The sequence below is a fragment of the Pristis pectinata genome, chromosome 8 (assembly GCF_009764475.1).
Source record: "Pristis pectinata isolate sPriPec2 chromosome 8, sPriPec2.1.pri, whole genome shotgun sequence".
In the NCBI taxonomy this organism is placed as follows: Eukaryota; Metazoa; Chordata; class Chondrichthyes; order Rhinopristiformes; family Pristidae; genus Pristis; species Pristis pectinata.
The window spans coordinates 34,221,308-34,236,630 of NC_067412.1; the positions used below are offsets into that span (position 1 = coordinate 34,221,308).

Below are 15,323 nucleotides of genomic sequence, written 5' to 3' on the forward strand. Positions count from 1 at the left end.
GCAAAAATACTTCCATACTTTGTTTTTGAAAGGAACGCTTTGTAATTTTCATGTCTGTTGTTTTCCAGCTGCCTTTTCACCTTCCTATGGGGCTGGAGTAGCAGTGAAATTGGGCTGGATAGTATGTTATGGAATGGATTCAAAGACACTCACATCAAAGACAAAGTCACAGTGAGTTTAGACCAGCTAACATGTTGTGGGATGGAGTCAAAAACACTCATGTCAAAGACAAAGTCACAGTTGAGGAATTCTTTAAAATGCTCCTTCAAGCAGGTACTGACTGCCTCTCCGTCCTTGATAAGCTCTCTTCTTCCTTGGTTCTCATAGGGTGGCATACGAGAGGAGGGGGTGAATTTCATCACCACTTGGGTGGTCCCAAGATATGGAAAGTGATCCACATTTTCCAGGTCACTTTTTCACGCACAATGTGGTTTAATTTTTAATATAACTAGCACTACAAACTTACACAATTCATGTGTGATAACCAGTCCATCTCACTGTACTGTGTTGCTGAACCTAAATAAATTATGTTCAATTACTGCAGTTACACACAGATTTACTAATGTGCAAAAAAGTCTGCTGGAGGAAATCGGCAGATCGAGCAGCATCTGTGGAGGGAGAAAGAAATTGTCAATGTTTCGGGTCGAAACCTTGCATCAGGACTCATGTGCAGCCCAAAATAATTCAAATCAAAATATTGCAGAAACTGGAAATCTGAAATACAACAGAAAATGCTGAAACTCCTCAGCATATCAGGGAGCATCTGTGGAGAGAGGTACAGAGCTGATGTTTCAAGTTATGTCTTTATATATAGATTCACTTTGCAGTATTTTATTATATAAGAAAAGCAGTAATTATTCAACAATAAGAAATAGAATCAGCTCCTGGGTAAAACAAATCATTAATGCATTCTTACTTTACATTTTTCCCACTAGATTATGGTATTTTATACTTGCAACAAATTTTATATCGTTTTAAAAGTTGTTCTTTTGCCTTCTTTTCCCTGCATCCCTCCTTTTTCCAAAGATAATTGAAATTTATTCCCAGCTGTGTGTGCTAAAGGTGTGATAGAGTAGTGCATGCAAGCTGAACTGCAATTCTGCAGCCTGACTCCAGTGATATCAATGGAAGCAATTTTTGCATGCTATGTACTGTGCACAATACCAGTATACTGTGTTTCCAGCACATGTGGCAGAGAATGAATTTCTATCCTTAGTTCTATATGTACAGACAGAGCTTCAGTGTTTTAATCCAATGTCCATATTATATACAAGTCAAAACAGTGAATGTTTGCAAGAAACTTTGGAGACATCAGAGTTTGATTTAACCTTGCCAAAATCTGCATCTGTAGATGCAGGAAATCTAAAACAGAAAGTGCTGGAAATATTTACTAAGTCAGGCAGCATTTGTGGAGAGAGAAGCAGAGATACTACTACAGGCCAAAGACCTTTCATCAGAACTTGTAAGGGCAAACCCCAGACTTCCACTATACTTTCTGAAAAAAAGTGCTTCCTGATTTTACTTGATTTTTTTCTCCTTCCCAGTTCTAATGAAATACTGTCTGACCTTCTGAGGGTTTCCAGCATTTTCTGCTTTTGCTGAAGGTGAATTAATAATTATAGTGGTGAATTTAGTGTCAAATCAGATAAGGAAGAAAGCAGAAAGGAAGATTGCATTAATATAGAAAGGAAAATGAAGAATAATAATGTGTGAAAAAAGAGATATTTTAAAACCTGACATTCTTAAAATCTCTGGGAAAAATTCACAAGATGAAGGAATAAAATGCCATACTTATAGAAGGGAGTTGGACTGGCAATTGTTAACAATTATCAAATTGCAGTCAGGATATATGCTTTAATACACTAGTATTAACTTTCAGTCTCAAGTTTGTTGCACAATTAATGTTCAAATGCAGCAACTTTGTGAAACACATGGGAACATTTGGCCTTTTTTGCAAATCAAAAAATGAAAAAAATACAAATCAGACCAGCAACTTGTGCTGATACATGATTCACCAGGTATTTCTTCCTCGCCACCAGCTGCACATTCAGAATAACTGAAGTCTTTCACGTGCCTGTACATCTTCAGCAAAAGCCCAGCTGACAGAAATTCCAGCACAGGTTACAAGGAGTTAAGGAGGAGGTTGGAACCTTCCCTTCCTACTGAGACTATTGGTAGCACAGAAAGACTAGGACCACCTGAAATTAAATCTAAGATTTATGAGGCATTGAACTTATACACACAGCTTCCTTCATTATGCTTTCTTATCCTGTGCTTTCTTATCCTGGGATTAATTAGATTTAGTTCCAAATGGTAACTGAAGCACGTCATAAGTATTTTGTGGCAAATAACATTTTGTTTTCTTATTTAGTTGTATTACCCTTAAATTTAGTGAAGTGCTGCAAAGTATTGTAGCATGATTTGACTTCATATTTTGTTTATAACTTTTGGGTCCACAGCTCCTCCTTTTGAAGCTATCCCCTGATACTGGATTAGCCTGAGGGGAAAAAGCCATGTAAGATCTAAAAAGAGCATCTTGATCTCAGCAAAAGAAAAGAAAGACAAAAGGAAAGGCGAAATGCTCTGGTACACTCAGTCAAGTGGTGAAGATTGTAACATTTAAATCTGTAATTCCCATTTCAGCACATTGCGCTACAGACTATCTCCAATGCACTGAAGCAGTTGGATTTTTAATTAGCCTACTACTGGATTCAGGCAGAAACCCATCTACATAAAAACCTCGAATCAAATCCCTGGGAAATCCCTATATGCAGATTTAATCTAATTCTACCCAATATGGAGTTTGCAAACAACAATTGATCATACATCAATTGTTAGTTTTAAATCGGAGACTAATAGATTTCTGCTGAATGGAAGTTTTGCAGGGGTTATGGAGGAAGCGAGGTGCAATGAGTTTTCTCAGGGACTAGCATGATCTCAGTAAAATGCAGAACAGGTTCATGGGACTAAATGGCCAACTCTTGTCACTATGAAATGATCAACTCTTGTCCCTATATGCCAACAGCACCCTCTCTACAGGAGGGTATCATTTATAAGAATGAAGGTTGCCAAGAGCCAACCTAAGAAATAAATATCATGGGACTGTAATCAGCTAATACAATCTTGGATTAGAAGATGGCCATTCAGCCCCTCAAACCTGTTCTGCCAGTAGGTTAGTTCATGTATATCAGCTTCATTATCCACCTTTGCTATATCTCCTTTGATGACCTGATTCCAGCAAAATCATTTGATATTGGGAATGACATTTCTATGGCTTGACGTCAATAGCTTTTTAGCAGTGGGGGATTCAGCTTTCTGTGAAAAAGTACTTCTTGATTGTCCTCCTCAATGACCTAGTTCTAATTTTATGACTTTGTTCAGTATATTATCCTTTCTCTCAGCCCCCTACTTCAGAAGTCATTGCCAAGGCATGCCATAAGTCTTCAATCAATTTTGTATCATTATTTTTACAAATCATCTTTCATGCAGAACCTTATCAAATACATTGCAGAAGTGCACATAGTCAACTTCAAAAGCAAATAAGCTCTGCAAACAATTTATCCAGATTGGACACAACCTATTGTGCACAAATCCACACTGCCCTCCCTTTGATCAGTCCCTATTTAACTAAGGACACAGTTATTCCACCTCCGATCACAGATTCCGGTAGTTTCTCTACAATGAATGCTGAATTAACTTCTGTGCTCTTTACAGTGTCCACGAAACATAGGGCAAAGAAGGAGGCTATTGTGTCCATCATCTTAGAAACAGCAGTTTTCTTTAGTCCAGTTTACCCATTTTCTGGGAGCAACCCTTTAAGTTCACGGCACTATACAAAGTACTTTTAAAATTATATATGGAATCGGCCTCTACTACCTCCTTCATTAGTGCACCCTGGTTCTCATTGATCCGTTGGGAAAAATATTATCCCTTTTGATGTTTTGCCAATATTTTTAAATTAAATGACTTCACTCGTTGTTCCCTTCACCAGAGGGAATGTTTTTCTCCCTCAGAACTTCTCTATATCAAAGAAAAATTCCGCAGAGGCTGCAAATCAGAAATAAAGTGAAAAATGCCAGAAATACTCAGCAGGCCAAGCAGTATTGATGGAGAAAGAAACAGAGTTAAAATTTCAGGCCCATGATCTTTCATTAGAAGTGTGAGTAGTTTGAAGTAAAACAATCAACTGGCAGAGAAAAGAGATAGGACCAGAGAGAACAAAAAAGAAGGTTATTGATAAGGGGGGGGGGGGGGGAGATGAGGAGAGATTGAACATCACAGGTGGTGGTGACTCCTTCTGAAAAAGAGTCAGAAAAGATAGTGAACTACAGAAGGTGCATCTGGAAGAGGTGGAACAAGGAGGAGATGAGTAAAAGCTGATGAGGTGAAAGACAAAAAACACTTAAAGCTGGAAATGTGGGATACAAGTCAGCAATGGCTGATTATCTGAAATGGTCAAATATAATGTTTAGTCTGGAAGGTTGTGATGTGCCAGGTCAGAAGGTGAAGTGCAATTCTTTGAGCTTACGTTGACATTCATTAAATTAGTGTAGGAGGCTAAAGAAAGAGAAATAGAATAGGAGTGAGATAGAGGATTAGTGAAGATGGAGGACTGGACCAAAGCAACACTGAGGCAACTGTCCCTCTGGAATACTAAAAGGGAAGGAGAAGGGAAGAGCTGTCTGGCATCATATTGGGGATGTCGGTTGAATGTGGAGGTTGATGGGGTAGAAGGTGAGGATAAGAGAACCCTCTCCTTCTTCTGGGTGAATGAAGAGGGTGTGGGAAAGTGGGCAATGGAGGAGACAAGTTTCAGAGACCCCTCCTCCATGGTGGAGAAGAAGCCACCATTCAGAAAAATGAAGGAAAGTCTGAATATTGATGTGGGGTAGGGGGGGTGGGGGGGTGGGTTGATCTTGACATAACAGATGTGAAAGAGGTAGAGAACTTGGGAGACCGGAATGGAATCCTTATAGGAAGAAGGGTAGGGGAGGTGTGGTCAAGATAGCTGTGAGAGTCTATAGGCTTGTAGTGGATCAAGGAACAGCACCTTAACATCTGACTTGGCACATTGCAGCCTTCACTAAATTCAATATTTTCAGATAATGAGCCATTACGATCCTGTCACTCACCTGATGGTGGAGGGAATGAATGTTTAGGATGATGGATGAGATGCCAGTTGAGTGAGTTGTTTTGCACTGAAAGGTGTTAAGCTTCTTCAGAGTTGTTCGAGCCGCTCTTATCCAGTCAAGTGGAAAGTGCTCCTGACCTGCATCTTGTAGATCGTGAAAAGGCTTTGTGATAGGCCAGTACCTTTCATTAAAATATAATTTTAAATCCCTTTGCAGTTAGCCATATAAAATTGTTTGTATTCCTTTTTTGCATTTCTTGGAGTTTCTTCTGCATCACTTCTTTGTGTAGCTCTTGTATCAACCGGATCTCCACTTTTCCTTGTTGGGTATAAATACAGCAATGTATTGGGTATAATATTTTGATTTTGGTTTTGTGCTGCCTTTTATTTTATTTGCTTGTCAGTTGTTATGCCAACTGACACAACTGGAGATATTACTTTTCAAGGCATGTAAAACAATGTTTACTTGCCTGTACATTTACTGATTATTAGCTCGGGTCAGTTTTCTTCAATTAGTTTACTGCCCACTACTTCACAGACAGACTTAATTGAATTTGGAACTCTAGTCTGTGACTTGCTCTTCTGCTCAAATCAGATATTAATTACATTACTCCCTCTATTTGAAACATGTCCCCTTATTTCTGGAGACATAAGAGACTTCAGATGCTGGAGTAGAAACCACAGAGGGGGAGCAGTAAGACAAGGTCTCACAGAACTCCCATCGAAGGGAGGAGGAATAAGTTCCTCCAGCAGGTTGTTTGTTTCCCCTTATGTCTGATTAGTTTGTAACTTGTCTTACTACTTTTTTACTGATGTCATTACTAAATCTAGTAATTTCCTAGTAAGTATTCCTAGTTCTAATTCTCCATCTCTGTCTGCTTTTGGCCTCCATACTGCTCCAACAAAGCTCAACATAACCTTGAGGAACAGCATCGCATCTGCCGATTCAACAATTCCGGATAACCAGCATTTGCATCAGAACTGCTCAGTTCTGATGTCAGATCATCAACCTGTAATGTTAATTCAGTTTTTTCTCCCTCCACAAATACAATCTGACCTATTAGATATTTCCGCACTCTCTTTTATTTCAGATTTTAAGCCATTGCTGTATTTTGTATTTCACAGTTGTAGGATATTTTTCCCTCTCCTCTATTCTCATTAACCTCCTCTTTTTACACCTCCTCCAGACAGAGCAGCTGTGATTAACAAGCTTGAACCCCCTCTCTCAGTCAGCACCAACACCATCTGTGTCATTCAGCTTCCCTTGGTTTCCATTCTAACACGAACATTCCCTTTCTTACTCCTCCCACACATCATGCCCCCTCCTGTCCCCAACTACCTTCTCTGTAATTTCTTGTTGCTTGTTTCCTAACCTTTCCTAGTCCGGATGAAAGTTTGTTGATCTGAAGCATTAATTCTGTTTCTCACTCCATAGAAGCTCCCTGACCAGTGAGTATCTCCAATATTTTCTGTTTTGTACTAAATGTAGTGTGACCTGTTTCTCAGCTGATTATGAAACTTTCACAAATAGATTCTATAAATACAATGTTTTTTTACAGTTTGAGATGTTCTGCTGATCCTGGTCTATAGAAAAATTAAAATCTCCTATTATAAGCATATTGTATTTATAACATGTTTGCCGGATCTCTGATTACACCTCTACTCCAGGGCACCACTACCATAAGAACCTGTGTAGGTAACTGATGCCACAGTGGCACAGTTAGTGGTGCTGCTACTCCAGCAACCCCGGTTCAATCCTGACCTCTGGTGCTGTCTGTGTGAGTTTGCATGTCACTTTATAGGTTTCCCTTAAATGTTCTTGTTCCTTCCACACCCCAAAGATGTATGGGTTGTTAGGTTAATTGGCCACTGTAAATTGCCCCTACTGTGTAAGTAAGTGGTAGAACCTCGTGGGAATTGATGGGAATGTGTAGAGAATAGACTGTGATTAGTATAAGATTAGTGTAAAGGGTATTCTGATAGGAAAGACTCAGTGGGCAGAAGATCCTGTGTGTGTGCTATGTGACTGTTTTACTCATCCTCTTTGCTGTTTATTTACGTTACCCCTATTCTACTGTTTTAACATCATCTTTCTTTTGCTGCAATTACATCTTTTATCTGTATTATATTCCTCTTGCCTTCTTAATTCAACTGCCATTTCTAACATCCCATAGCTTGATGTATTTAGCTCCCAATCACGTCACACTCAGAGTGTAACCATCAACTGTCCTTACTCACCCCCATGCCCTTTAAGCAGAATTTGTGCTTCCAACTCAGAGGAAAACAAGATTTGTAACAGATGAAAAGGCTAATATCCTGCCAATTCAATGCCAATCGTCCTGGTAGTCACACAATACAATGATAATGGAGTTAGTAACTAATTACAGCAATCAATCTCTAGCGATTAGTTTCCAATCTACCCAGTCTTGCCAGTAAACATGAGAGAGATACAAGTGTAGCTGTAGAAGGTTATTGACCTGAAACTTGCATTCTGTTTCTCTCCAACAGATACTCCCTGACCTGACGAGTACTGACCGCAATTTCTAATTTTGTTTCAGATTTCAAGTACCTACAGTATTTTTTCCTTTCCTGCATTTATTACACAATACTACAAGTAATTCATATACCCTACCTTTGGATGAATCAAGCCTGCTTTCACAATCTTCCACAGAATGACCAGTCATTGACTTGTATATTGACCCTGCAAACTATTCTGAATTTGTCATTTTACAAGAATCTGGTTCTGTCGTCGGCCAGGATGGAACAGCTTGTCATATTTTGGTCCTTCTAGAATCCTGGAAACATGAAACACTACGCTAGACTTCAATCATTATACTTCCTATTTTTATCTCCTGGTTACTTTTTATGCCACACATATTATTTTATCGAACCAAGTATGGCTATTATGGTTTCCCTATTTATTCAGAAAAGAAAATCCTTGTTACTAAATTATCCGGATTATAGTAAGAGCAGACCCAGGTCTCGCTGACCAGTCTATTGTACTCCAGCACCAAGAGGCAAGGGCTATCCTATTTGATCACACTCAGCACCCTGAAAAAATGCACAACTATATGGCTCAGATATCAAATTCTCATATGGGCAACTGAGGATTTAGTTTAAATCTCTCGTAAAACTGATGTATCAACTTGAAGCCAACTCCGTAAAGATTCTAAACACAGTTAAGACTACTGACATGTGGATTTGAGCTGTTCTGTGGGTAGATACATGAAACTCCTATCAAATAAGCTGGGCAACCCAGCTACCCATGAAATGTGTAAGTGCTTTGTTGTCAAGAGTAAAGGCACACTGAAGGGCTATTAGACAGTGGCACCACCATTTGGGAGGTTGAAACTCCCATTGCAGTTATTTGCCTCCCTGCAAGCAAGGGTAAAATTGCCAAAAGTGAAATAATTTTGACAAACGTTTCTTTGGTTTTATACGCACTAATATCCATGAGAATATAAAAAGAAGCATTTGAAAAGTACATAAAATGATTATATGTGCAAACTTAATTAGAAAACTTTCCTTAAAATAAATGCAATAGCTCCAAGGCTGACATTATGAAGGTAAAACTGCTGCTTGCTTTTCCAGGGATTAAAAATGCACTAAGGTTGAAGCAGTCTTTTAAACTGAACTATAGTGCGCTGCAAGGTACTTACTTTGTGACACCTATACATTTATCCTCAACTCACAAATACTTGCAAGGGTGTCAAACGTTTGTCATTGCCCCACCAATGTTCCGAAGCTACTCATCTTTGTACACACGTTGGTGATATCTGAAGAGAAAAGTAGGGGTACATTTCCAGTGTAACCATTCACCAAAACTGTACTAATCCTCATTCATTCTTATGCACAAAGCGTTAGTCAATCCTTTCTCTTCTGAATGTAGAGCATTGTGCTGTGATGTTTTGTTTCTGCTCTGCATTTCCAGTATAATAGCCTTTCTTCTTATCTAAAAGCTTTCTGATTAGATCATTTTCAATTGTATGCATTCCAAAAGTTTGATTAAGTTAAAATCTACACACAATGCACAGAATCAAGTGAGCAGAAATATGATTACAAAACTTAGGACAACTTTTTCAACCTAGGTCAAAAATGCAAACAGGTAATACATACATTACAAGGGAAGGAAAAGGGATATTTGAATTTCTGTGTTATGCCTTCAAATTTCTGGGTATTTTTGAACAATTTTGCCACTTTCTTTTAATTCGACCGAGCCGTAATACAATAAAATAAGGGATCTGATGTACATGAGAGACTTCCAACAAAAGGCCCATTTGATAATATGAAGCGTCTGTGTCATGCAAGGACAGCATGCAGTCAGTTGAAACATATTCACCCAAGGTTCAAAGCACCAGTCAATTTTAAGGTGAGAGTGAGAAAGTTTAAAAGAGATTTGCGAGGTCAGTTTTTTTTACATAGAGAGTGGAAAGCGCTGCCAGGGGAGGTGGTGGAGGTGGATGTGACAGCATCATTTAAGAGGCATTCAGACAGACACATGAACAGGCAGGGAATAGAGGGATACGGAGCATGTGCAGACAGATGTAGTTAATTAAATTTGGCATCGTGGTCAGCACAGGTATGGTGGGCCAAAGGACCAGTTCCTGTGCTGTACTTTCTATGTTTCAAAGACTTTTAAATGATACAATTAACTGGGTGAATATGGTTCAACGTAAGTTCAATGTAAGTTCAGTCTCCCTTGTCAAAAACAGACCATAACAATAAGGATATTTTGTGACAGACAGAAATTTCTGTCAAAATTTATTTACTACAAAATTTGGGATACACACAAAAAATATTAAATTTGTAAGCCCACTCCAAATCCGGCATCAAGTTAAGAGAATTATCTTCCACGTGGTTAAGATTCCCATTCAGTAACAGAAACTTTCTGAAGAATGATCAAAATGCACCAGAGTGGCACAGTTGGTAGAGCCACTGCCTCACAGCGTCAGACACCCGGGTTCAATCCTGACCTTGGCTGCTGTCTGTGTGGAGCTTGCACATTCTCCCAGTGACCGTGTGGGTTTCCTCTGGGTGTTTGGGTTTCCTCCCACATCCCAAAGATGTGTAGGTTTAGTAAGGTTAATTGGCCACTGTAAATTGCCCCCAGTCAAGTAGGTGAGTGGTAGAATCTAGAGAGAAGTTGAAGAGAATGTGGGGAGAATAAAGATGTAGGATTAGTGTAAATGGGTGGTTGATGGTCAGCATGGACTCTGTGGGCCAAAGGGTGTGTTGCTATGCTGTATCCCTCTTTGACTCTCTGCCCCAGGAGCCTATGAACATAGACTTTTTAAATTGGTGCTCCCAGGAAACCATCCCCATAAACATAAATAACAGATGTAATTTATTCAACAAAATTGTTAAGAGAAGCAAGACGAATGAATGAAAGATGTATTAAAGCAAATAGTGAACTAGCAGCCATCAATTACATTATAAATTGTCTGTTTTACTGAATCAGGTGTCAAGCAGAAAGATTAAGAGTTCCTGCTTAACTCAAGATTAAATCTCCCAATGCTTTAAATTCTTAATGAGACTGTGTAGTTTGGGCATCTGAAGGGGACTCAATCAAGGTGTCCCCATGTTACTGTGATCTAGTCCACACCTCCCTTCACTACATCACTCAAGATCACTTGCCGTCTCATTTAGACAGACTAGCATCAGAAATTCAACACAAGCCCCTACTTCTCCAGCTTCGGGGTAGTTTTCATGATTGCTTAGGAAACGTCCAAGACAAACAGTGCGCAGAACGTCTGTACCAAAGAGAACAGCTGCATGCAAACAGTTGAAAGATGTTTCTCTGTAGCTTTTTATGCACGTTATTTGTAACCGAAGAAACCGTGGGTTGGGTCGGGTGGGAAGGGGGATCGCCTCGAAACCTGGTCAACACTCGCTGATATCAGAGAAACACAATAAAAGACCGTTTCTTATCACACTCACCGACACCGCTTATATTTTCTTCACAAGAATACCAAATTCCTGTGTGGAAATAGCGAAAGAAAAACCTGTCGTCCCCAGTATCCCAGCTATAATGGACCAGGTTGGAATTGGAGCCGTTCGCCGTTCCGTTGCCGTTAAAGTTGATACAGTTTAATTTCGTGTCTTTGTTGCAGTTTGGTTTGGGCACTTTCTGAGTCCCCTCGCACCAGTACGTTGTAATGAAAGCAGTTGTAGAGAAAAGGAGAGCCACCAAGTTTAACCCCACCGCCAACAAGGCTCTACATTTTCTGGTAGTTTTCATTGTATCATGAAGGGTCTGTCACCTCTCAGAATTCGAGAGCGAGTCTTCACTGACAATATAAACAGCTAATATTTCTGGTCTGCATTGAAACCTGGTAAACGAAGGTAAATAATTCAAATCAACGCTGTGCATCCACCGTTTGCCTCAAGGCTGAACTGTCTTCTCTATGGTCTTTTCGAAGGTGCCCATAGTGAATTATTCATGTGCAGGCAGGTATCTGTCCCAGATCGATTGGAGAATGTAGGTAGCAGACGGGAAAAGACTGTGCGTCCGCCAGCCCGAAGGCACAGCATCATCTTCGGCGGAACACATGGTGCAGTGGGACTACTGCCTCCCTTTGACAGACACCTGGTGTGTCACCGTCACTATTTATCCAACTCTCTCCAAATTTCGGCACGCTCTTCATTATGCGATGCAGCACCTGGCCCGTGCATTTGCCCTGAAATCAATAATTTATTTCATTCTTTTCGAACGCATATGAATGATGCTGTGCTTGAAAGTGCACGATTATATTAGATAAGAAATAACACGCAATGATCTGACTGACAGCTAATTTTAGATAAATATGACTTTTTTTGAAAATGAGATTTTTGGAGGAATGGTTCGGAAAATCAAACTGTTAAAGAAATAGCAGAATCGTTTATCTGTATTGTGAAGGAAATGCAAAAAAAATCACAAAAACGCAATAAATGCATTTGTAGCAAATCTATTAAGATCAGTTTTGCAAGAGTTCAAAGCAGAAACGAACCCCGCGACCAGGGGGAAAAAATATTAAAAGTATTTAAATGGTAACTGCTGACATTTATCTGCCACATATCATTAATTGTCACTTCGAGAGATACTGTAGTGGCAGAAAGTCAATTCGAGGTGAAATTTATCCATTAAATGTTAAATCCTCCTTTCAAAGAAAATATGACACCATTAAGCATTTGGAAACGGTCGAATGCACTGTTACTTGATGTCACTAATACAGGTAGTGTCTGTTAATATTTATTAGCTCTCGGTAATTGGAGATTAAACATAAAATATTTCATTTTAGGGTTCTATTGTCTCAGAAATAAATTATCATCTCGTCGTCCTATTGTGGGTCTTTCATCAGGTCCGAATGCTGACAGCGGTGAATTTTAACCTGTTGGGTTGCATGGTGTGAGTGTGCAGAGGGATGGAGTGGGTTAAATCTTGGGAAAGCTGGCCGCAGCCCGCTGACCTCTGCGTTTAACTTTGGCCGCAGCCCCTCCGGGAGAGGAGTTCACCGGCTGCAGAATGAGAGAAATACTAACACACACGTCCCACTCCAACGCCGGCCTGCGGTTTTCCTGGAACTCGCCAGTGGAAACAAGAAGGTATAAGCGACAATTCCAGGGGCGGGAGCACTCCCGTGTTCAAATGTCTATAAAGACTCGATAGCCACAGCTGCTTTCTTACCTGCTAGTGGGGAAGGGCTTGTTCGCACTGGTCATGCTGATGGCTTACTCTCTGCACTTTGGTTTACATCAGGACGGCTGCCCCTTGCGCTGCCCCAGACTCGACCTCACAGTAGATAAACAGCAAAGGCATCTTCAGCAGCCAGGGTCCTCCCACAGCAGAGAGGACGAGCGAGGGGAGAGGGGGGAAGCAGCAGAGGGGGGAGCTGCAGAGGGGGAGCTGTGGAGGGGGAACTGTAGAGGGGGAACTGTAGAAGGGAAACAGTAAAGAGGGAGAACTGTAGAGGGATGACAATGGGGGGAACTATAGAGGGGGAGCTATAGAGGGGAAATGTAGAAGGGGACAATAGAGGGGAATTGCAGTGGGGACTGTAGAGAGGAGAACAGTAGAGCGGAGAACAGTACAGGGGACAGTAGTACATAGGGAAATGTAGAGGGGTGGACAGTAGAAGGGAGAACAGTAGAAGGGGAACCATAGGGGGGGCATCAGTAGAGAGGGAACAGTAGAGGGGGGAACAGTAGAAAGAAAGGACTGGTAGAGGCGGGGGGGGGTGGAATATTAGAGAGCGGGGACAGCAGGAGGGCCAGAGAATAGAGAAGGGGCCAGTGAGTAGGAACCAGTAGAGAGGGTTCAGCAGGGAGGGGAGCAGAATGGAGGGGATCAACAGGAAGGGATCTTCAGAGAGTGAACCAGCAGCAAGTTGCAGTTCACAAGAAGCATTACGCACAGAACAAGGTCCAGAGTCCAAGTTTCTTTAACATGTCTGCCTCAGGATGTCACGTCAGCGTATTTGACCTCCTCAAGGAAAGTCTGATGTCTGCTGAACACATATTATTTAGTGTCTCTGACAATCACCATTTCCCTCAGCATGTTGTAAGTCCCACCAGGTCTGTACCACCAATGTACACAAGATTCTCCAGTTGATCTATAACAGATGACTGAAATGATGATGTATTTTCTGGGGTTAGCAATCATACCAGTCTTTCCACCAATGATGTCACTCACAACAAGTGGGTGCTTGGTTTTGTTGTTCTGCATGACTTTCTGCAGGTACAAGGTACCCTCAACCACACACACACAGCAAACCCAGAAGCTCACGTCAACCAGGAGTATCTGGCAACTGCAAAACAATTTCACTCATCAGTGTGTAACTGGTCTACAACTGCAAGGTGATGTGATTAGACAGGCCATCAGCATACTGGAGAGGTGCATCCCTGGCCCCTTCAATACAACACCAGCCCTGGTCTCCTGAATGGTCCAAGATTGCTGTGCTCTGCAGAGAACTCTACATTGCTAAGGTTTGGGCCTAGGGAAGAGGAGCTCTGATCCTCCTTAGATGATTCACTGGGGAAGGGAGAAAAAGAGAAAGTTGAGGAGGAGATGAATGACAATTAGGGCGATGCTTGCCTGCTGTTTCCATCAATGGCTGGGGTGTGTGGAATGGCCCTGTTAGTTGAAATATTTCCTGTTTGTTCCTCTTTCCCAGATCTGATGAAGAATGTTCAATCTGAAACACTAACTCTGTTTCGCTCTCCACAGACCTGCTGAATGCTCCCAGCATTTTCTGTTTTTGTTCCTGTTAATTCAAGGTTCACTCAGATTCAAGAGCAAACCCATATGACAAGAAAGTGCCCTGATCAGAATTGATGCATGGTCAAGAAGTGTCTGGTGATGGTATACCCTCAGAAAGGCCTTGGTCCTCTTGATTTTATCAACTGTCCTCCGCCAACAGTTGAAGCCTCCATAGAGAAGAAATACTTCAAATAGAACATAAAACAATACAGCGCAGTACAGGCCCTTTGGCCCACGATGCTGTGCCGACATTTTATCCTACTCAAAGATCTATCTAACCCTTCCCTCCCACATAGCTCTTCATTTTTCTATCATTCATGTGCCTATCTAAGAGTCTCTTAAATGCCCCTAATGTATCTGCCTCCACCACCTCTGCCAGCAGTGTGTTCAACACACCCACCACTCTCTGTATAAAAAAAATGTACCGCTGACATCCCCCCATACTTTCCTCCAATCACTTTAAAATTATGCCGCCTCGTGTTAGCCATTTTTGCCCTGGTAAAAAGTCTCTGACTGTCCACTCAATCTATGCCTCTTATCATCTTGTAGACCTCTATCAAATCACCTCTCATCCTCCTTCTCTCCAAAGAGAACAGCCCTAGCTTGCTCAACCTATCCTCATAAGACATGCTCTCCAATCCAGGCAGCATCCTGGTAAATCTCCTCTACACCCTCTCTAAAGCTTCCACATCATTCCTATAATGAGGCGACCAGAACTAAACACAATACTCCAAGTGTGGTCGAACCAGAGTTTTATAGAGCTGCAACATTACCTCACAGCTCTTGAACGCAATACCCCAACTAATGAAGGCCAACACTCCATATACCTTCTTAACAAAACTATCAAGCTGAGTGGCAACCTTGAGGGATCTATGAACATGGACCCCGAGATCCCTCTGTTCCTCCACACTGCTAAGAGTCCTGCCATTAATCTTGTATTATGCCTTCAAATTTGAT

General features: G+C 41.1%; 1 protein-coding gene across 2 annotated transcripts in view; it reads right to left on the bottom strand.

Moving 5' to 3' along the window:
* The window catches only part of gsg1l (gsg1-like), a 153,336-nt gene extending 140,434 nt beyond the window's left edge, over positions 1 to 12,902 (bottom strand). For both annotated transcript variants that reach the window (XM_052020944.1, XM_052020943.1), the window contains exons 1-2: positions 12,795 to 12,902; positions 11,069 to 11,808 (exon numbers count right to left, since the gene is read on the bottom strand). In XM_052020944.1, the coding sequence (XP_051876904.1) occupies positions 11,069 to 11,369 (301 nt within the window). In that variant the 5' untranslated portion in view covers positions 11,370 to 11,808; positions 12,795 to 12,902. The remainder of the gene's footprint in view (positions 1 to 11,068; positions 11,809 to 12,794) is intronic.
* Between the last annotated feature and the right edge of the window lie 2,421 nt (positions 12,903 to 15,323).